General features: G+C 50.4%; 1 protein-coding gene across 6 annotated transcripts; it reads left to right on the forward strand.

Moving 5' to 3' along the window:
- Window positions 1-5,978: 5,978 nt before the first annotated feature.
- Window positions 5,979-23,450, forward strand: LOC115931046 (sulfotransferase 1A1). Of its 6 annotated transcripts, XM_031002666.3 has the most exons (10): window positions 7,675-7,883; window positions 9,007-9,077; window positions 10,351-10,398; window positions 20,309-20,460; window positions 20,568-20,693; window positions 20,783-20,880; window positions 22,104-22,230; window positions 22,326-22,420; window positions 22,946-23,126; window positions 23,249-23,450. In XM_031002666.3, the coding sequence occupies exons 4-10, from the start codon at window positions 20,313-20,315 to the stop codon at window positions 23,359-23,361; spliced, it is 888 nt and encodes a 295-aa protein (XP_030858526.2). In that variant the 5' UTR covers window positions 7,675-7,883; window positions 9,007-9,077; window positions 10,351-10,398; window positions 20,309-20,312; the 3' UTR covers window positions 23,362-23,450. The 6 variants fall into 6 exon arrangements, 5 of the variants coding, with proteins under 5 accessions (XP_055221571.2, XP_030858526.2, XP_055221570.2 ...); XM_055365596.2 differs by lacking the exons at window positions 7,675-7,883; window positions 10,351-10,398 and adding an exon at window positions 5,979-6,027; XM_055365595.2 differs by lacking the exon at window positions 10,351-10,398.
- Window positions 23,451-23,601: the final 151 nt, after the last annotated feature.

The raw sequence follows: 23,601 nt of genomic DNA on the forward strand, positions 1-23,601 counted from the left end.
CTTTAGATTGGCAGTTGCAAACTAGTGGTCCTCAGCGTGCTTTTTATGACACCTACAAGGTTTGAAGACTTTGATTTCATATTAAAAATCTGGGTTTCAGGCTGGGTGTGGTGTTGCATGCCTGTAATCCCAGCACTTTGGGAGGTTAAGGTGGGTGGATCACCTGAGGTCAGGAGTTCGAGACCAGCCTGGCCAACATGATGAAACTCTGTCTCTACTAAAAATACAAAAATTAGCCAGGCATGGTGGCATGTGCCTGTAATCCCAGCTACTCGGGAAGCTGAGGCAGGAGAATCGCTTGAACCAGGGAGGTGGAGGTTGCAGTGAGCCAAGATCGCGCCACTGCACTCAAGCTTAGGCAATAGAGCAAGACTCCATCTCAAAAATTGAATAAATAAATAAATAAAATCTGGGTTTCAGGCCAGCTGTGGTGGTGCACTCCTGCAATCTCAGCACTTTGGGAGGCTGAGATGGGCAGACAGCTTGAGCTCAGGAATTCCAGACTAGCCTGGGCAATGTGGCGAAACCCCATGTCTACAAATAATACAAAAAAATTAGCTGGGTGTAGTGGAGTGTGCCTGTAATCCCAGCAACGTGGGAGGCTGAAGTGAGAGGATTGCTTGAGCCTGGGAGGTTGAGGTCACAGTGAGCTGAGATCGCCCTCCTACACTCCAACCTGGGCAACAGAGCCAGACCTTGTCTTAAAAAAAAAAAAAAAAAAAAAAATTCTAGGTTTCTGGCATCTCAAAAAAAAAAAAAAAAAAGAGGAAAAGTCAGGGCACATGGCTGCTACAGTCCTCTATTAAGCAATGTGCCACAGCAGGGGTCCCTGACCCCTGGGCCATGGACATGTACTGGTCTGTGGCCTGTTAGGAACTGGGCCACAGAACAGGAGGTGAATGGTGGGTAACAACTGAAGCTTCGTCTGTATTTCTGGCCACTCCCCATTGTTTGCATTGCTGCCTGAGCTCTGCCTCCTGTCAGATCAGCAGCATCATTAGATCCTTACAGGAGCATGAACCCTGTTGTGAATTGCACACACGAGGGATCCAGGTTGCATATTCCTTATGAGAATCTAATTCCTGATGATTTGTGGTGGAACAGTTTCATCCCAAGGCCATTACCATCCTGCGCCCCATCCCTTGCCGACTGTGGAAAAATTGTCTTCCACAAAGCCGGTCCCTGGCGCCAAAAATGTTGGGGACTGCTGTGCTTTAGAATCTGCCATGAATCTGCAGCCTCTATTATATAGTTCCCTATAGACTTTGCTTCCTACCATCTTACATTCTGCCTTATAGGCATTTGAGTTTGCAACCCTTGTTTTTGTTAGTATGCTACGCTGGTGACATTGACCAAATTGACCACACATTAATGATAAGCTTAGTTGGTGATGACCTCAATGGAATAATGTGACATAAGTATTGTGACAATACTTCTTGCATGTATCTGCAGGTGGAATTGTAAACCTGGTGGTCCGAGATGGTCTAACTCGATCTTCCTATGTATCTCCTTATATTAATAGTGGTAACATTTGTGGTGGTGATTCAGTGTTTCAATGCCTCTTCTCATGGCAACAACAAATGTTTTCCTTCTGAATCAACATTAACCTAGATGTTACTGTGGATCAAAATTAGACTGTACATTTTCAACCACAGAAATATTGGGCAGTAAAAATTTTTCTTAATATTGATTGCCTACATAGGTTGTGTAATTAGCATATGTTTATAGTTCTATGATTTGTGTGTGGCTGCTACAGAGCCAGAGGGGGTAAAGCAACAGTGTTTTCTCAGTTGTGCGAGCAGCATTACATTATAATGGATAGGTAATATTAAACTGGGCTGATGAGAGTTGCAAAAGACTACTTTAGTGTTCATATGGAACCAAAAAAGAGCCTGCATTGCCAAGACAATCCTAAGCCCAAAGAACAAAGCTGGAGGCATCATGCTACCTGACTTCAAACTATACTACAAGGCTACAGTAACCAAAACAGCATGGTACTGGTACCAAAACAGACATATAGACCAATGGAACAGAACAGAGCCCTCAGAAATAATACCACACATCTACAACTATCTGATCTTTGACAAACCTGACAAAAACAAGAAATGGGGAAAGGATTCCCTATTTAATAAATGGTGCTGGGAAAACTGGCTAGCCACATGTAGAAAGCTGAAACTGGATCCCTTCCTTACATCTTATACAAAAATTAGTTCAAGATGGATTAAAGACTTAAATGTTAGACCTAAAACCATAAAAACCCTAGAAGAAAACCTAGGCAATACCATTCAGGACATAGGCATGGGCAAGGACTTCATGTCTAAAACACCAAAAGCAATGGCAACAGAAGCCAAAACTGACAAATGGGATCTAATTAAACTAAAGAGCTGCATAGCAAAAGAAACTACCATCAGAGTGAACAGGCACATTACAGAATGGGAGAAAACTTTTATAATCTGCCCATCTGACAAAGGGCTAATATCCAGAATCTACAAAGAACTTAAACAAATTTACAAGAAAAAAATCAAACAACCCCATCAAAAAGTGGGCGAAGGATATGAACAGACACTTCTCAAAAGAAGACATTTATGCAGCCAACAGACACATGAAAAAAATGCTCATCATCACTGGCCATCAGAGAAATGCAAATCAAAACCACAATGAGATATCATCTCATGCCAGTTAGAATGGCGATCATTAAAAAGTCAGGAAACAACAGGTGCTGGAGAGGATGTGGAGAAATAGGAATACTTTTACACTGTTGGTGAGACTGTAAACTAGTTCAACCATTGTGGAAGACAGTGTGGCGATTCCTCAAGGATCTAGAACTAGAAATACCATTTGACCCAGCCATCCTATTGCTGGGTATATACCCAAAGGATTATAAATCATGCCGCTATAAAGACACATGTACACATATGTTTATTGCGGCACTATTCACAATAGCAAAGACTTGGAACCAACCCAAATGTCCATCAATGATAGACTGGATTAAGAAAACGTGGCAATTATACACCATGGAATACTATGCAGCCATAAAAATGGATGAGTTCATGTCCTTTCTAGGAACATGGATGAAGCTGGAAACCATCATTCTGAGCAAACTATCACCAGGACAGAAAATCAAACACCGCATGTTCTCACTCATAGGTGGGAATTGAACAATGAGAACACCTGGACACAGGGTGGGGAACATCACACCCTGGGGCCTGTCATGGGGTGGGGGAAGCGGGGAGGGATAGCATTAGGAGATATACCTGATGTAAATGACGAGTTAATGGGTGCAGCACACCAACGTGGCACATGTATACATATGTAACAAACCTGCACATTGTGCACATGTACCCTAGAACTTAAAGTATAATAAAAATAAATAAATTGGGCTGATGAATCATATTACAGTAATCCAATATTTCGCTTGTAAAGTCCCTGAGGTTTACAGAAGGAAATCTTTTCTAATAACAAGAAGAGTGAGGCATGTGCTTTGGTCTTTATTTCCTAGTTATACGATCCTGGGTAAGGAGCTCAACTTTTCTCTGCCAAAATTAAATGAGGATTAAATGAGATCATATATGTGAAGGTGTGAAAGACAGTGCCTGGCACATAGTAGGATCAATCAATGTTAGTATCTCTAAAATAGAGATTGAGTCTGAAGATCCACAAAGTGGTAGAACCTATCTTAAGATTCCCAAATGATAGAATTGGGCTTTATTTGCCTAAGTAGTATGGTATTACTTATTGTATGCCCAGGGGATCTTTTTTTTAAAATAATGTTTATTTATTTATTTTGAGACAGAGTCTCGCTCTGTCCCCCAAGCTGGAGTGCAGTGGCACCATTTTGGCTCACTGCAACCTCTACCTACCCAGTTCAAGCAATTCTCCTGCCTCAGCCTCCTGAGTAGCTGGGATTACAGGTGCGCACCACCATGCCCAGCTAATTTTTGTATATTTAGTAGAGACAGGGTTTTGCCATGCTGGCCAGACTGGTCTTAAACTCCTGACCTAAGGTGATCCAGCTCCCTCAGCCTGCCACAGTGCTGGGATTACAGGTGTAAGCCACCGCACCCAGACCTAATGTTTTATTTTTTTGTAGAGATGAGGTCTTACTATGTGGCCCAGGCTGGTCTTGAATTCCTGGACCTAAGTGATCCTCCCACCTTGACTTCCCAAAGTGTTGGGATTACAGGCATGAGCCACCGTGCCCAGTTCCCTTCTTAAATAGTTTAAAGGGGGAGAAGAAAGAAAACGACAGATTTTCTTCCCTTCCACTACCAAAACAGGCAAAACACACCAGAACACTTTGCTTAGCATTTCTTTTCTTTTCTTTTCTTTTTTTGAGAAAGAGTCTTCCTCTGTCAGCCAGGGTGGAGTGCAGTGGGGCGATCTTGGCTCACTTCAAGCTCCACCTCCTGGGTTCAGGCCATTCTCCTGCCTCAGCCTCCCGAGTAGCTGGGACTACAGGTGCCCACCACCACGCCCAGCTAATTTTTTGTATTTTTAGTAGAGACGGGATTTCACCGTGTTAGCCAGGATGGTCTGGATCTCCTGACCTCGTGATCCGCCCGCCTTGGCCTCCCAAAGTGCTGGTATTACAGGAGTGAGCCACCGTGCCCGGCCGTCCCTTCATTTTTTAAGATAAATTCACATACCATAAAACTTACCATTTTATTTTCTCTCTCTTTTTCTTTCTTTCTTTTTTTTTTTTTTTTTTTTTTTTTTTTTTTGCAGGCTGGAGTGCAGTGGCCCTATCGTGGCTCACTGCAACCTTGAATTCCCGGGCTCAAGAGATCCTCCCACCTCAGACTCCCAAGTAGCAGTAGCTGAGACTATTAGTGCGCACCACCAAGCCTGAGTAATTACAATACTTTTTTCTTTTTCTTTTTCTTTTTTTTTTTCGTAGAGATGGGGTCTTCCTATTTTGTCCAGGCTAATCTGGAACTCCTGCCCTCAAAGGATCCTCCTGTCTAATTCTCTCAAAGTGCTGGGATTACAGGCATGTGCCACCGCACCCGGCCAAATGCACCTCCTTTTTTCAAGTGTACAATTCAATGGTTTTTAATATATTCACAAAGTCATGGAACCATCACACCTATCTAATTTCAAAATGTTTTCGTCACTCCAAAAAAAACCCCATATGGGAGGCCGAGGCGGGCAGATCACTCGAGACCAGCCTGGCCAACATATTGAAACCCCGTCTCCACTAAAAATACAAAAATTAGTCGGGCGTGATGGCGCACGCGTGTAGTCCCAGCTGCTCGGGAGGCTGAGGCAGGAGAATCGCTTGAACCCGGGAGGCGGAGGTTGCAGTGACCCCGATCGCCCCACTGCACTCCAGCCTGGGCGACAGAGCGAGACTCCGTCTCAAAAATATCTAATTAATTAATAAAAATAAAATAAATAAATAAATAAATAAATAACCCCATGCCTTCTGCCTCTGTGGCTTTGCCTATTCTGGGTATTTTGTGTCAACGGACCCATGCATGGGGGTGGGCCGGGCACCTTTCAAACGTTCAGCCCCCACGACGGCCCGTGGCCTCCGGATTGGACGGCGCGAGCTGGGTGTGCGCCGGGCGCCCAACCGCTCCGGAGCTCCTGGAGGAGGCAGGTGCAGGTGCGGGCTGCTGCAGTGCAGTAGCTGCTGGAGGCTGGCGAGGCCCGGAGGCGGTGCAGGAAGCCTCCGACCACGCGGGCTCCTGATCGCGGGCGCCCACAGCGCGGACATGGCGGGCTGGTGGCCGGCGTTGTCGCGCACGGCCCGGCGCCACCCGTGGCCCACCAACGTGCTGCTTTACGGCTCGCTAGTCTCCGCCGGGGACGTGCTGCAGCAACGGCTGCAGGGCCGCGAAGCCGACTGGCGCCAGACGCGGCGCGTGGCCACGTTGGTGGTGACCTTCCACGCCAACTTCAACTACGTGTGGCTGGGCCTGCTGGAGAGCGCGCTCCCGGGCCGAGCGCCGCACGCCGTGCTGGCCAAGTTGCTGTGCGACCAGGTGGTCGGTGCGCCCATCGCGGTCTCGGCCTTCTATGTCGGTGAGGGGCCGGGAGGGGACCTGGGGGGTGGGACCCAGTATTGGGGGACTGGAGGCAGGGACTCGGGGATCAAGCGGCTGGAGGGAGGGCGCTGCAGGAGCCTGGGGACCCGGGCAGGAGCCGGGGCTCTGAGACCGGAGCTGCTTCAGAGGCCTGAAGGGCCAGGGCAAAGGCTGGAGGCTGGGGTGTTTGATTGCGAGAAGTTGCAGGAGGCACTGGCTGGGGAGCCGAGAAATTGGGGAGCCAGAGGTACGGCAGGTCAGGAATTTAGAGGACTAGGGTCGGGGCTCAGACTCTGGGGTTGGGTGTAGGCCAAGGCTGGAGGTAGGCAGGGCTGCGGAGGTCTTTGCCCCCTGAAAAAGGCCCACGGGAAAATAAAGGAGATCCCAGTTCAAGGCCATAGCAGCTGCAATGACCGTGAACCAATCGTGGGACAGGGAAGGAACCGACCTGCTGTTCAGAAAATCCACGCCTGGGGCCCCGGGGCCAACACAGGAACAAAATGCAAGGGGACCCGTGACCCTGGGGGGCAGAGCAGGTGGAATCTGAGGTTGGGCCTGGATCTTCAGCAAATTCATGCCCAGGGGCCTAGTTCTGCTTTGGTAACAAGATTTTCCCCTGGGGTCTCACGGAAAACATCAAGGGACCTTGGATCCTTGCCGTAGAGGACTATATACCTGTGAGGGTTCAGGGAACCCTCTCCTTAGAAAATCCGACCCGGGCCTGGGGTGTGGGGGACAGGGGCTTGACTGTGGAAACCTTCTCTACTGCGTACAATAAGAACAATGGAAATGTTACCTGAAAAATACCGGGGTTCATTCCCTTAACGAGTCACAAATGACTCCACCAAGAGGCGGGTTTTGATCAATGGGAGTTTTACTTGGCACAAGAAAGGAAGACACTGGGCATATTCTCCCAAGTAGTGTGTCCCCCAGAGAAAGAGACAGGAAGGTTTTATGGGGTGATGGAGAAAGGAGAGGGTGCATGATTGCATGTAGAGTAGGGGTCCCAGTGAGTCATGATGCTAGCGCATAGGTTGCATAGGTTATAGTCATGAAGCTATAGCTTCTCCCGGGGTGAAGACTTTAGCATGGTAATGAGGAGAGTTAACTTGGGTTCAACTGTAAGTAACCTGGGGTCATTTAGGAGCCGATTTAAACAAACAGGGTGACCTCATTCCACCCAGGGCTGGGGAAGAACAGGTTGAGGTCAGGAGGCTGTAAAACAGGCTGATCACTCAAGTTGGTTAAATTCTTGCAATCTTTGGAGATCCCCCATCTGCTCACAGGAGGGGCCCTGTGGCCTCTATCATCATTGCAATTTCTATAGCCTTGAAGGGGATGGGGTGGGTAACTGGGGAGAAAATCTCTATGGGTCTTAAGCCTGACGGGATCAGTGGGTCAGGAGAACAGACAGCCCGGGAGCTAGGGCCTCCTGTTTTATCAGAAGGTCTGTGCCTGGTCCCGGCGTGTGGTTTGCAGACTAGATTTGCAAACAGCTTCCTAGCAACTGTTAAAGAAGCCTTGTACAGCGGTGAAGGGGTAGGGGACCAGAATGCTATTTAATCCTCAAGAAACTAGTGAGATTGTTCTCTTTTTCTTTTCTTCTTCTTCTTCTTCTTTTTTTTTTTTTTTTTTTGAGACAGAGTCTTGTTTTATTGCCCAGCCTGGAGTGTGCAGTGGCCTGATCTCAGCTCATTGAAACCTCCATCTCCAGGTTCAAGCGATCCTCCTGCCTCAGCCTACCAAGTAGCTGGCATTACAGATGCACACCACCATGCCCGGCTAATTTTTGCATTTTTAATGGAGACAAGGTTCACCATGTTTGCCAGGGTCGTCTCGAACTCCTGAACTCAAGTAATCTGCCCATCATGGCCTCCCAAAGTGCTGGGATCACAGACGTGAGCCCTCGCACCTGAGATTGTTCTTATTACTCTCATATTACAAATGAGGAAACAACTAGTGAAATTAGTGAAATTGTTCTCTTTTTCTTTTCTTTTTTTGGAGACAGAGTCTCGCTTTATCATCCTGGCTGGAGTGTGCATTGGCCCGATCTCAGCTCACTGCAACCTCCACTTTCTGGGTTCAAGTGATCCTTCTGCCTCAGCTTCTCGAGAAGCTGGGATTACAGGCATGCGCCACCACACCCAGCTAATTTTGTATTTTTAGTAGAGACGGGGTTTCTCCGTGTTGGTCAGGCTGGTCTCGAACTCCTGACCTCAGGTGATCCACTCGCCTCAACTTCCCAAAGTGCTGGGATTACAGGCATGAGCCACCGTGCCCAGCCCACTAGCTTTTTTTAAAAGATAGAAATTAAAATTTCAAAATGTCCAAATGTTCAACTTTTCACAAAATGTTTGGAAGGTAGAGAAAAGTAACCAATAGACCCACTATTGTAACTGGATTGTTTTTGTGAATTGTTATAGTTTTTGAAAAAATAATTGTTCTGCTGTAACTTTTATATTCTGCTATTCTCACTTCATATTTATCATTCCTTTAAAATTTTCTAGTTTTAGAGTGGAGACTGTGTTCTTTTTTTTTTTTTTTTTTGAGACAGGGTCTTGCTGTGTTGTCCAGACTGGAGTGCAGTGGCATGATCACAGCTCACTGTAGCCTCCACCTCCCAGGCTCAAGCGATCCTCCCACCTCAGCCTCCCGAGTAACTATGACTACAGGCACACCACCACACCTGGCTAATTTTTGTATTTTTTGTAGAGATGAGGTTTTGCCCTGTTGCCCAGGCTGGTCTCTTAACTCCTGGACTCAAGCAATCTGCCTGCCTCGGCCTCCCAAAGTGCTGGGATTACAGGCTTGTGCCACGGCACCTGTCTATGTTCTCTTTTCACTGTTGGATCAGAGGGTCATATTGATGGATGATAGTGATGGTTACTTTGCATTTTGGAATGGTAAACTTAAACATGAACTGTTATACAGTACTCTACCGAATCTTTTAAAATTCTTTTGGTGTTTTTGCAAATAGGTATGAGCATTCTCCAGGGAAAGGATGACATATTTTTGGACCTGAAACAGAAATTCTGGAACACCTATATGGTAAGACAGGCGTTTGAATATGTAATCAGTATCTTTTTGTGTGTGTATATATATATACACACACACACACACACACACAATATACAATATATATACATATACATATACAATCAGTAACTTTTTGTGTATATATGTGTGTATGTATATATATGTACATAGATCCACAAAAATATATACTTTTTGTGTGCATATTTATAAAGATTTAAAATGTTTTAATTGACACATATATGTATGTATTTTCAGAATACATGTGATGATTTGATACATTTGTATCATCATATCAGGATTCTTTGTGTGTGTGTGTGTCTATATATGGATATATATATATGTATATATATTTTTTTAATAAAATTTTTTTTGAGACAGGGTCTCATTCTGTCACCCAGGCTGGAATGCAGTGGCATGGTCATGGCTCACTGCAGCCTGGACCTCCTGAGCTCAAGCAATCCTCCCACCTCATCCTTCTGAGTAGCTGAGACTACAGGCATGTGCCACTACACCCAGCTAATTATTTTTAAATTTTCTGATAGAGACAGAGCCTCACTATGTAGCACAGGCTGGCTTCAAACTCCTGTGCTCCAGTTATTCTCCCACCTCAACATTAAGTACATTTTTATTAAACTATTCCTAAATTAGAGCTCCAGTTTGGTTGGCAGAAGGGTCCAATATTTTGACAGAGAAATCTTAAAGTTATTTTGATAGATGTATGAGGAGAGGCTTTAAGAGTGTCTATACTTCTCATGAATTGGAAAGAAATACTTTCTCTGGGCCGGGCACGGTGGCTCACGCCTCTAATCCCAACACCTGGGAGGCTGAGGCAGGCAGATCACTTGATGTCAGGAGTTTGAAACCAGCCTGGCCAATATGGTGAAACCCTGTCTCTACTAAAAATACAAAAATTAGCTGGGCATGGTGGTGTATGTCTGTAATCCCAGCTACTCAGTAGGCTGAGGCAGGACAATCACTTGAATCTGAAGACAGGTTGCAGTGAGCCAAGATCTCACCACTGCACTCCAGCCTGGGCAACAGAGCAAGACTCCATCTCAAAAAGAAAAAAAGAAAAGAAATAATATCTCTGCATTTTAGTTCATGTTCTCAATGATTTCTGACTTTATTATATTAACTCTTATTAATGATCACAATTTATTTTGTAAATTTTGCAGCCAAAGGGACAATTTATTTTGTAAATTTGGGATTCTATTTGCAAAATAGAGATTATAGATTGTGAGTGGCTTAATGGAATCATTCCCACATTCAGAGCCAATGTTTTCAGGTGAGCATCCTGCGGAGTCCTGGTGAAAAGAACTTTAACATCACAAAGGTACTGATAGCGAAGGAGAAGGTTTCCAAGGGTTACTCCAAGGTTCAAAGCAAATCAGCGGTTTTACTGTTTGCTCGGCACAAATATATATAGTCCAGTCCAGTGCAAAATTTAGGCCGGGCACGGTGGCTCACGCCTGTAATCCCAACACTTTGGGAGGTGGAGGCGGGTGGATCACAAGGTCGGGAGATCGAGACCATCCTGGCTAACATGGTAAAACTCTGTCTCCACTAAAAATAAAAAAATTAGCAGGGCATGGTGGTACGAGCCTGTAGTCCCAGCTACTTGGGAGGCTGAGGCAGGAGAATCACTTGAACCCGGGAAGCGGGGGTTGCACTAAGCTGAGATCACGCCACTGCACTCCAGCCTGGGCGACAGAGAGAGACTCTGTCTCAAAAAAAAAAAAAAAAGAGCAGGAAGTAGCTGGCTCACACTTGTAATCCCAGCATTTTGGGAGGCTGAGGCAGGAGGATCGGTAGAGCTCAGCAGTTTCAGACCAGCCTGCGCAACACAGTGAGACCCCATCTCTACAAAAATAAAATAAATTAGCTGGGCATAGTGGCAAGCGTCTGTTGTCCCAGCTGCTCAGGAAGCTGAGATGGGAGGATTGCAAGCCTGGGAGGTCGAGGCTGCAATAAGCTGTGATTGCACCGCTGCACACCAGCCTGAGTGACAGAGTGAGACCCTGGTTCAAAAAAAAAAAAGAGCAGGAAGTAGAATTGGGAAAGAAAGAAGCTTCAGGCAGGGATTTGTAAATGAACAAAACCGCAGGAATATTTGCATACTGTTTTAAAAAACAGTGGTTACAATGAATGAGTCTCATCTACCCTCAGGAAAAGAAAGAGGGTATACCAGCAGTCTAAAGCCCAGCCCATTTGGAGATTTTTTGGGAAGATTTCTTGTGATAAGAAATTGTCGGCCGGGCACGACAACTCACACCTGTAATCCCAGCACTTTGGCAGGCCAAGGCAGGCGGATCACTAGGTCAAGAGATTGAGACCATCCTGGCCAACTTGGTGAAACCCCGTCACTACTAAAAATACAAAAATTAGCCAGGCATGGTGGCGGGTGCCTGTAATCCCAGCTACTCAGGAGACTGAGGCAGGACAATTGCTGGAACCCAGGAGGCGGAGGTTGCAGTGAGCTGAGATCGTGCCACTGCACTCCAGCCTGGCAACAGAGGGAAACTCCATCACAAAAAAAAAAAAAAAAAGAAAGAAAAGAAAAGAAACTGTCTTCCAGGTGCTGTCCTAGGTGTTAGTGGAAGATACCCAAAAAACCATATAAAACAGAGATTCTGTCCTAAAGGGACTTAGAGTCTAGTGGGATAGATAGATAAATAGACAAGTCATTAACTAGAGTTCGATGAGAAATGCTCTCAGAGCCCATGGGTACTCAGCACAGCGAGGAGGTGTGGGAGTGGGGATCAAGGAAGTCTTGCTGGGGCCAGGCACCAGTGGCTCATGCCTGTAATGCTAGCACTTTGGGAGGCCAAGGTGGGTAGATTGCTTGAGCTCAGGAATTTGAGACCAGCCTGGGCAATATGACGATGAAACCTCATCTCCACAAATACAAAAATGAGCTGGTCATGGTGGCTCACACCTGTAGTCCCAGCTACTCAGGAGGCTGAGGTGGGAGGATCTCCTGAGCCCAGGAGGTCAAGACTGCAGTAAGCTATGATTGTGCCACTGCACTCCAGACTGGGTAACACAGAGAGACCCTGTCTCAAAATAAAAAATAAAAAATAAAAAAAAAGATCTGGAGTTAGGCACATACTGGGGGACAGGTCATTCCAGGGGCAGAAGAGCTGAGTAGAGTTGACAATGTGTAAAGCACCACGGTATGCCCAGAGGGGAGAAACCACAGGCAGTTTGGTGTTCACAGAGTATTTGTTGAGCAACTTGGAATGAGTTTGGATCCTGGAGACTGTTGAACACCCGGAGCTGAGGATCTTGCACTTCACGGTTAGGTAATGGCAGCAGAGGAAACCAGAGTGGGGGGTTATTGTAGCCAAGTTCACATAAGAAATAATGGAGTACGTCGGGTGTGGTGGCTCACGCCTGTAATTCTAACACTTTGGGAGGCTGAGGCGAGAGGATCCCTTGAGGTTAGGAGTTCGAGACCAGCTTGGGCAACATAGCAAGACCCTGTCTGTATTTAAAAAAATAAAACTGGCCTGGCATGGTGGCTCACACCTGTAATCTCACCACTTTGAGAGGCCGAGGTGAGCAGATCACTTGAGGTCAGGAGTTCGAGACCAGCCTGACCAAAATGGTGAAACCCCGTCTCTACTAAAAATACAAAAAATTAGCCAGGTATGGTGGCGCACGCCTGTAATCCCAGCTACTCAGGAGGCTGAGTCAGGAGAATTGTGGGCGGCAAGCCACCCAGGCAACGAGGCAAGAGACAGAGGACACAATCTGTTCCAGTATAATAAAATATAAAAGAAGAATAGTTATACCAGATATAGATCTTAGATATGATTATATATGAATATCATTAATCATTAGTTTGTAGCAATTACTTTTTCTTCCAATATTATAATAATCCTCGCTCAATAATCATAGCCTAGGAAAAACCAGGCCATACACAGATAGGAGCTGAAGGGACTTAGTGAGGTGTGACCGGAAGACAGGAGTGCGAGCCTTCTGTTATGCCTGGACAGGGCCACCAGAGGGCTCCTTGGTCTAGCGGTGACGCCAGCATCTGGGAAGATGCCCGTTACCAGGCGGATCGTGGTCCAGCGGTCTCCCTGTGATGCTGTGCTTCAGTGGTCACACTCCTAGTCCACCTTCATGTTCCATCCTGTACACCTGACTCTGCTTTCTAGATAGCAGTGGTAAATTAGTGAAAATACTAATAGTCCCTGATATGCAGAAATAATGGCATAAGCTGTCTTTCTCTTTGTCTCCTCTCCCTCTCTGCCTCGGCTGCCAGGCAGGGAAGGGCCCCCTGTCCAGTGGACACGTGACCCACGTGACCTTACTTATCATTGGAGGTGACTCACATTCTTTACCCTGACCCTTCAGCCTTGTATCCAATAAATAACAGCGCAGCCCGACGTTCGGGGCCACTACCGGTCTCTGTGTATTGGTGGTAGTGGTCCCCCGGGCCCAGCTGCCTGTGTTGCCCAGGCTTCCTGTGTTGGCCGTGCTGTCACCAAGGTCACAGCATCCTGAGAACATGGTTTTCTCCTTGACTAACAAGGCCTCGGGGTCTGTCTCGGGGTTGGCCTTCCACCGGGTCAGCGGGATGATCCGGCGCAAGCTCACGGTGTGTCTCCTGGTGGTAGAGGGGCTTGTGTCAACCTGTGGCCGGGTGGGGATGCTCCTTCCCAGCTGTTAGGCTGCCCCCAGGCTCCATGCCCTGCCCTGGCCTGGACACTCACGCTTTGCCTTCTTCATCAATGTCATCTACCTCATACCTGTGGACAAAAGGAGGAAAATGCAGGATGCAGCCAGGGACACAGTCCCTGTAGGGGAGTGTGGAGGACAGGGGCAGGGCGAGGACCCGGTGCTCCCTGCACAGCCGGCCCCACCCACAGCACGCTCTGTGGAGTTTTTCTCCTGCTGTGCAGATGAGAAGCAGAGTGGCAGCCCAGGCAGGTGCAGTGACCAGAGAGCAGCCCTGGGGCTGTTGGAGGAGCCCCTGGGAGCCTCCATCTCCCGAGTGAGCCCAGCAGGACTGTGACCCGTTCGGCCAGGTGTCCTACAGGGGCTGCTGGGCTCAGCTACAGATGGGCGAGACCGCAGCATAGTGGGCACCCAGCGGGAAGAACCAGGGAGGGACAAAGTGAGTTTCGAGGTGCTGGAGAGGCTCTCTTCTTGATGTCGGTGCTGAACCAGAAGTGTGTTTAAGGAGAATTTCCTAAAATTCAAAGAGTTCCACGGGAGTCGCGGCTAGGCCGGGGCACTTCTTCAGCATCTACCTGCTCTAAGGCCTGAACCCCCGTCATCAGGGCCACGTTTATATGGGGTTCACTGTCAGCCCTGCTTGTCAGGTCCAGCAGCACAATGGGGGCCACACAAAAGGCAGGGCCCAGGCCTGGTGCGGTGGCTCAAGCCTGTAAACCCAACACATTGGGAGGCCAAAGCGGTTGGATCACTTGAGGTCAGGAGTTCGAGACCAGCCTGACCAACATGGTGAAACCCCGTCTGTAATAGAAATACAAAAATTAGTCGGGCATGGTGGCACGTGCCTGTAATTACAGCTACTCAAAAGGCTGAGGCAGGAGAATTACTTGAAAGATGGGACAGGGGGCAGCGGCAGAGGTTGCAGTGAGCCAAATCGGGCCATTGCACTCCTGGTGAGACCGGAAGGGTCTCTGTGCCAGGAGGAAGGCTTCCTGGAGGAGGCGGACCCCGCTGGGCACAAGCCTGATGAGAGGGAGGGGCATGCCTGTGACATGGGTGGGGAGTCCAGGGTGGGGACGGGACTGTCACAGAGGAGGAGCATGACGGGGAGACAGTGCCCTGGGAATCTCGGCGGTGGAACTCCGGGGAGGAGCTGGCTGGGGCGGAGGTGATGATCCAGGATGCGGGCCAGCGTAGGGGTCTCGGTGGGCATGCTGGGGTCGGATGGAGCGCAGGAGGGAGAGGAGGGGGGACAGGTGGGTACCTGGGCTGGAGGCGCGGCCTGAGGTGGGCAGGTGCAGGGGGCGTGACTTCATTCAGGGGCAGGGCCTGGGGCTAGGCTGAAGCCGGGAGTGAGGACCCCGCTCTCGGGTGGAATTGGAGGGGACCCGCGGTTGGGCGCGGCAGGGCTCACAGGGACACCCCCGTTCTCCTCCCCAGGGAGAAAGTGCTCGTCGTGCACGGCTTCCCGCCCGCCGTGGCAACCCTTCGGGTAAGGAAGGAGACCAGGCGGCGGCAGGCGGGCAAGGGCTTGGGGTCCGCCCCCTGCCTGGAGCCGCCCTAACTCCTCCGTATCCTGCCGCTGTTGGAGTGGGCCTGGAACCCCCTCCATAGGCGCGCCTCCTACTCCCGCTGCACCCCAACCCCCGCCGGGACCTCTATGCGCCGCGCCGCACGGGCGATGGCCTTCGGGCCTCCCCGGCCCCAGGGCACCGCGCAGGTCCCTTTGCTGACACCAAGCCCGAGCCTGAGCCGGACCCGGGGCCCAAGAGGCCTGTGCGCCCTGCGAGCCCTTGAGCTCCAGGGGAGGTCCGCCCCAGGCAGGGCGGCTCATCCCCCAGACCACTTCGGATCCAGCTGTTTGTTGAGGAGCCAGGAAACGCCCTGACACTGTTGCGGCCCTGTCCCCGTCTCTAAGATGGGATGATAGTATTTCTGGCCATTCCTGAGCACAGCAGGACCTGCCTTTTCCCTTTGACTGGAAGGTTCTTCTCTACATCTGTCTTGATAAGCTGCCACCTCCACAGGGAGGTCTTCTCTATCTCCCGATTTAAAATTGCAGCTCTGAGAAGCCGGGCATGGTGGCATATGCCTGTAGTCCCAGCTACAGGGGGAGGCTGAGGTGGGAGGATCGCTTGATCCCAGGAGTTGGAGGCTGCAGTGAGCTATGATCGCTCCACTGCACTATAGCCTGGGCAAAAGAGCAAGAAACTGTCTCTAAAAATATAAAATAAAATTGCACCTCTTGTGTACTTCCCCGTCTGCTTCTTTACCTGAATACTTACTATCTCACCGGCTAGGTGCTTTATGACTCTCGTTAGTCTCTCCCACCCCAACCTTTGCACTAAATTGCCCGAGGGCAGCTCTTGTCACTGCTGTAGAACAAAGTCCTGCACAGAGACGATAGCCAAGAAACAGTTAATAAAATAATGGAAAACGGGTGCCTTCTGCTGAGCACCTGCTAATTGTGAGTGAGTAGAGGACTTGCCCTGTGGAGATTCAGTGACCTGCTGGGTGTTGCTGAGCTGTGAGGAAGTTCAGGTCTGGCTGCAGTGGTGAGGCTGTGACTCAATCAATCACTGCTGATGCTCCCAGGACCTGCCCCAGCTTAGTCCCAGGGGGCAAGGAATTTAAACCCCCATGGCCATTTCCTCATCTGTAAGATGCAAATAACAGTCACCCCTGCCTCACGGGATGGAGCTGTGTAATGCCCGCAACAGTGCCTGCTGCACAGAGGGGCTTGCTGCCAGCTGCCTCTCCCTCCTTGTCTCTTACCTGCCTGCGGCCTGCGACAGGATGAAGCAGGGCCCTTGTGTTGCCCCAACCCTGGCTGTTGGCTAAGAGCCCACGTGATCTGCCTGTGAGAGGAGTTCCTTCCAGAAGAACCAGGGCAGCTTCTGCCCCTAGAGGGCCAATGCCCTAGCTGAGTGGAGTCCCCCGGCCCCAGCCTGGTCCAGCTTTGGGAAGAGGCTGCCCAGTTGTGCAATCCAGGCCGGGGCAGCCATGTCCTGATCTTGGTATTCAGGGCTGAGCCTGGAGGGGGCTTGTGATGCCTGACTCTGTCTCTCTCTCTGGCCCCATGCCTTGGTAGCTGTGAGGTGTCACTGCTTTGGGTGACCTGATCTGGCTGTGATGGATGAGCACGGGGGAAATAGTAGAAGACTCGGAATTAGAAGACGTGAGTGGGCTTTGGCACCAGCCTCCCTACCCCACTCCCTGTCCTGGGCTGCCTGTGACCAACCTTCTTGTTTCTGCAGGCACACTGGATAGCCCTGCTGGAGCCTGATCCTCAGTGTCCCTAATCCCCTCCAGATACTGGTGGCCTAGGGGAAGTCATCAAAGACCGGTGGGACATCGACCTCAGCCCGTTTCCATGCTTTTTTTTTTTTTTTTTTTTTTTTTTTTTTTGAGAACAGAGTTTCACTCTTGTTGCCCAGGCTGGAGTGCAATGGCATGATCTTGGCTCACCGCAACCTCCGCCTCCCGGGTTCAAGCGATTCTCCTGCCTCAGCCTCCCGAGTAGCTGGGATTACAGGCATGTGCCACCAGGCTTGACTAATTTTCTATTTTTAGTAGAGACAAGGTTTCTCCATGTTGGTCAGGCTGGTCTCAAACTCCCGACTTCAGGTGATCTGCCTGCCTCGGCCTCCGAAAGTGCTAGGATTACAAGAGTGAGCCACTGCGCCAGGCCTTCTCCAGGCTCTTGGCACCTTAGCCAGAAACAATTTAAGGACAAGTCCAAAAGTCATGAACGTAGGCAGATTTCTTGCAGAGTAAAGGGACTCACTCAAGAAGAGGGGGTCCTCAAGAGAGTGTCTCATGCCGTACAAGGTGTGGGGCTGACCTTTATGGGCTTCTTTAACTAAAGAGGGGTATATTCATGAAGATTTCAGGAAAAGGTAAAGATTTCTCAAGACCGTGGTGCCACAATTTACACCCAAATACAGGTGTTCCTGGAGCCGTCTTGGCACTGGTGGGTGTATGGTTTCATATGTTACTGATCATACAATCAGATCCTAGGTGAAACCTACATCAAATACAGCGCCATGTTGTGTCTGGTTGGTCGTAGCCAGCTTGGTCCTCATCCTATTTTTCAGGGACTTATTGGCCCTTAGCACATGCAGCTATTTCAAGTTTCCTTCTTCTCCTCAAGTGAAACTGCTGCCTGGGATTTTCTATTCACTTGCTACCACTCTATTAATCTCACATTCTCGCCTCTTTTCTGTGCCACCCCGTGTGGGTCCGACAGGTTGTTACTAGAGTGCGATACAAAGTCTTAGTCAAGGGAACCTCCTGAGGGTTGCTGAGGGCAGGGGTGAAGCTAGTAGCCTGAGGACCTGCCAGTCACGGGGATTCCTCATGGGCACAGAGGAGGGAGGAGGGGCCCATGGCCCTAGCATATGAGAAGCCTCTCCTCTGCCTGGAAGTCCCATGCCTCAGCTTCCCCCACACTCCCACCTGTCCGCTTGCCTCTGAACTCACATATTTCTTGGAAGTCTTGGGAGATTCACCTTTACTCAGATGGTTGTTTACCTGTCTCGTGCACAGCTTGACCTTGGACTTTAAAGTGAGGATAAAGAACGAGGAGGATGGGGGGATGCCCTCCTTCCACGGGGCCCTGTGGCTTCCAAGCCTCGGCCTCCTCTGGTCTCTTCTCTGTGGAGCCTCCTTCAAACCCAGGGAAATAAAACCACCTGCCACGGGTTGTGGTTCTTCTGGGATCTTCTATCAATGTTCTATGAGGTCCCCAGGAGCCATGAAGCTGGGGCTGACTCCCAGGGCAATGGGACTGCAGTGTCCTTGTTCTTTCTTGTTCTATGGATCCATGCTCTGCTCCACCCCTGCCCCTTCACTCTGCGCACACGCATCACTCCAGACTGGCCTTGTGGTCAGAGCCTGGAGTGCATGGGCTGCTGGAGGCCTGTGGGCTGCACTGGGCCAGAACCCCTGGCACCTTCAAGACTGGCCTGGAGCCAGCAGGTAGGTGACCTTTCCAGGGCCTGCCTATCCCAGCTTTCTCCTCCAATCCCTACCCTCTCTTGCCTGGGTCAATTAGAGAAAGCTTGTCTGTTGGCTGCCTGGCAGGGTGGAGTTCAGGGGCAGGTCAGGAGCCCCGTGACAGCTCAAAAAAGAAAAAGAAAAAAAAAAAAAAAAACAGAAAAAAAAAAAACCTACAAAAACAAACCCACCATTGGGCCTTCCCCTTTCATTCTGTTTTCTACACAGCAAACTCAGTCGTGGCTTTGGAGATCACTTTAAGCTTGTCTCCAGCTGGCAAACTAAGGAGGGTAATAGAGAAGCTCCCCCACCCCCAACCCCACCCCTTCCTTCCGGAAGCAAATCTAAGTCCGGCCCTGGCTCCAGATCCCTCCCACACTGGACCTAAGAAACCCTCAGCTCAGAGAACAACCCTGCATTCCCCACACGGCACCCACAATCAGCCACTGCGGGCGAGGAGGGCACAAGGCCAGATTCCCAAGAGCTCAGGTGAGTGACACACTGGAATGGCCCAGGGCGCCCTCACCCTGCTCAGCTTGTGGCTCTAACATTCCAGAAGCTGAGGCCTCTGCCATCCCTGCCCTCTCCCCATGGATATCCCATTTCAGACAACCCCGGCCGGCCTGAATCCCCCTCCCTTCCCTTGTTTGTTTTTTTTTTTTTCCGGGGAGGCCAGGTCTTGCTGTCACCCAGGCTGGAGTGCTGTGGGATCCTGGCCACTGCAGCCTGGAATTCCTGGGCTCAAGTGATTCTCTTGCCTCAGCCTCTGGAGTAGCTAGGACAACAGGCCCTCACCGTCCTGCCTGGTTAATGTTTAAGAATTTTTTAAAGATTTTTAGAGATGGGGTCTTGCAATGCGGCACCAGGTTGGTCTCCAACTCCTGGCCTCAGCCTCCCTAGGGTCTGTGATTATAGGCGGGAGCCACCCTGCGTAGGCCTGTGCTTTTGCTGAGTCATCAGAGTTTTGTTCATTCCCACAGCAGCTCTGGCCCCTAGTAGCAGCTCAGTTCCTCAATGGGCCGTGTTTGTCCTGGAGCCCAGATGGGCTGTGGCCAGGCAAGTGGATCACAGGCCTGGCTGGACTGAGAGGTTTCCACATGTGAGGGGCTGAGGGGCTCAAGGAGGGGAGCATCTCCACTGGGTGGAGGCTAGGGGTCACAGCAGGAAATGGTGAGACAAAGGGCGCTGGCTGGCAGGAAGACAGCACAGGAAGGTCCTAGAGTTTCCTCAGTGCAGCTGGACTCTCCTGGAGACCTTCACACACCCTGATATCTGGGCCCCGTGCCACGAGGGTGCTTTCACTGGTCTGCACCATGGCCCAGGCCCTGGGATTTTGAACAGCTCTGCAGGTGAATGAAAGGTGCGGCCAGGCTGGGGAACCACCACATTAGAGCCCGACCTGGTTTTCAGCCCCAGCCCCACCACTGACTGGCTTTGTGAGTGCGGGCAAGTCACTCAGCCTCCCTAGGCCTCAGTGACTTCCCTGAAAGCAAGAATTCCACTTTCTTGCTATTGTGATGGTGGTAAGGGAACGGGCCTCGCTCTGGCCCCTGACGCAGGAACATGGAGCTGATCCAGGACACCTCCCGCCCGCCACTGGAGTACGTGAAGGGGGTCCCGCTCATCAAGTACTTTGCAGAGGCACTGGGGCCCCTGCAGAGCTTCCAGGCCCGGCCTGATGACCTGCTCATCAGCACCTACCCCAAGTCCGGTAAGTGAGGAGGGCCACCCACCCTCTCCCAGGCGGCAGTCCCCACCTTGGCCAGCGAGGTCCTGCTCACCTCAGCCTGCTCACCTCCCATCTCCCTCCCTCTCCAGGCACCACCTGGGTGAGCCAGATTCTGGACATGATCTACCAGGGTGGTGACCTGGAGAAGTGTCACCGAGCTCCCATCTTCATGCGGGTGCCCTTCCTTGAGTTCAAAGCCCCAGGGATTCCCTCAGGTGTGTGAGTGTGTCCTGGGTGCAAGGGGAGTGGAGGAAGACAGGGCTGGGGCTTCAGCTCACCAGACCTTCCCTGACCCACTGCTCAGGGATGGAGACTCTGAAAGACACAGCAGCACCACGACTCCTGAAGACACACCTGCCCCTGGCTCTGCTCCCCCAGACTCTGTTGGATCAGAAGGTCAAGGTGAGGCTGGGCACAGTGTTTCACATCCATAATCCCAGCACTTTGGGAGGCTGAGGCAGGCAGATCACCTGAGGTTGGGAGTTTGAGAGCACCCTGAGCAACATAGAAAAACCTTATCTCTACTAAAAATACAAAATTAGCCAGGTGTGGTGGCGGGTGCCTGTAATCCCAGCTACTCCGAAGCCTGAGACAGGAGAATCACTTGAACCCAGGAGAAGGAGGTTGTGGTGAGCCAGAGATCCCACCATTGCACTCCAGCCTGAGCAACAAGAGCAAAACTCACAAAAATAAATAAATAAATAAATAAATATATAAATAAAAATAAAAGTGTGGCACCTGTGATGGCTCACTGCTGTAATGCCAGCACTTTGGGAGGCCAAATTGGGTGGATCACTTGAGCTCAGGAGTTACAGACCAGCCCGGGAAACATGGGGAGACTCCATCTCTATAAAAATGCAAAATATCAGCAGGGCATAGTGGCATGGCGCTGTAGTCCCATATACTGGAAAGTCTGAGGTTGGAGGATTGCTTGAGCCTGGGAGGTCAAGGTTGCAGTGAGTTATTATCACTCCGGTGCACTCCAACTTGGGCGACAGAAAAAAAGAAAAACCACGGTCTTTTTTTTTTTTTTTTTTTTTTTTTTTGAGACTCTTTGTCTCAAAAATAAATAAATAAAATAAAATAAAATAAAATAAAATAAATCCCACAATAAAAAGAAAAAGCAAAGGTCCAGGTGTGGGGCATGTGAATCCAGGGAAGGAGGCCCTGGCTCAGCCCAGCTTTGGTCCTGTTCTTCTGGGAAAGTCACCTCACTTCCTCCAGCCTTGTCTCATCTGCGGCGGGGACTATCTGCCTGTTGCTCTGATGACCAAGAACATAAGACTCTTCAGTGTAGACCTAAGAAAGCTAGAGGGTGGGTCCTCACAGGCCCACAATATTTGGTGGTGGTGGGATCACGGCTGGTGGAACATGCCTTGCTCCAGATCGGGGTGTGACGCATTGATGCAGATTATATTACTATAGAATATGATGGTCTCAGGGACCAGGCAGGACTTTGGCTTCTGAGCAGGGTTCAGATCCTGGCTTGGCCCTACCTGTGCCGTGAGATCTCAAACAAGTCAGCCTCTAAGCCTCAGCTTCCTCCTTTGCCAATCCAAGAGATGAGCTGGCCTGGGGCAGGCTGTGTGGTGATGGTGCTGGGGTTGAGTCTTCTGCCCCTGCAGGTGGTCTATGTTGCCCGCAACGCAAAGGATGTGGCGGTTTCCTACTACCACTTCTATCACATGGCCAAGGTGCATCCTGAGCCTGGGACCTGGGACAGCTTCCTGGAGAAGTTCATGGTTGGAGAAGGTAGGTTGGATGGGAGGAAGGAAGGTGTGGAGCTGAGGGGTGGTGGCTACAACGCACAGCAACCCTGTGTTGGTGCCCCTTGCCTGCTTCTCCAGTGTCCTACGGATCCTGGTACCAGCACGTGCAGGAGTGGTGGGAGCTGAGCCGCACCCACCCTGTTCTCTACCTCTTCTATGAAGACATGAAGGAGGTGAGACCACCTGTGATGCTTCCCTCCATGTGACACCTGGGGGCCGGCACCTCACAGGGACCCGCCAAGGTCACCCAGCCCCCTCCCTTGGCAGCCCCCACAGCAGGCCCGGATTCCCCATCCTGCCTTCTTGGCCCAGGCCTCCCCGCTACAGGCCCCACCTGGCAGCGGGCCCCACACAGCTCTCATCTCCCACACCTGAGTCAGCTGCATGGGTGGCCATGGATCAGAAACTTAGTCCTATTGCTACTCCCTGCCAAAGGGTGTGCCACCCAGGGCCACAGTCATGGAAGAAGACCATCACGGTCCTCACCCATGGGAGCCAAGCCCAGCTCATGATGGGATCACAGGGCAGAGAGCAATTCTTTTTACCCCCGGAACTGGGGCCCTGGGGGTTGAGGAGTTGGCTCTGCAGGGTTTCTAGGAGAAGTGGCCAGATCGCCTCTGAGGTTAGAGAAGGGGACCCCTTTTACTTTTCCTGAATCAGCAATCCGAGCCTCCACTGAGGAGCCCTCTGCTGCTCAGAACCCCAAAAGGGAGATTCAAAAGATCCTGGAGTTTGTGGGGCGCTCTCTGTCAGAGGAGACCGTGGACCTCATGGTTCAGCACACGTCGTTCAAGGAGATGAAGAAGAACCCTATGACCAACTACACCACCGTCCCCAGGGAGTTCATGGACCACAGCATCTCCCCCTTCATGAGGAAAGGTGGGCGATGGCCAGCACGGGGGTTTGGGGTGGGTGGGAGCAGCAGCTGGAGCCTCCCCATAGGCACTCGGGGCCTCCCCTGGAATGAGACTCCAGCTTTGCTCCCTGCCTTCCTCCCCCAGGCATGGCTGGGGACTGGAAGACCACCTTCACCGTGGCACAGAATGAGCGCTTCGATGCGGACTATGCGGAGAAGATGGCAGGCTGCAGCCTCAGCTTCCGCTCTGAGCTGTGAGAGGGGTTCCTGGAGTCACTGCAGAGGGAGTGTGCGAATCAAGCCTGACCAAGCGTCTCAAGAATAAAATATGAATTGAGGGCCCGGGATGGTAGGTCATGTCTGTAATCCCAGCAATTTGGGAGGCTGAGGTGGGAGGATCATTTGAGCCCAGGAGTTCGAGACCAACCTGGGCAACATAGTGAGATTCTGTTAAAAAAATAAAATAAAATAAAACCAATTTTTAAAAAGAGAATAAAA

The sequence above is a fragment of the Gorilla gorilla genome, chromosome 18 (assembly GCF_029281585.2).
Source record: "Gorilla gorilla gorilla isolate KB3781 chromosome 18, NHGRI_mGorGor1-v2.1_pri, whole genome shotgun sequence".
Lineage (NCBI taxonomy): Eukaryota > Metazoa > Chordata > Mammalia > Primates > Hominidae > Gorilla > Gorilla gorilla.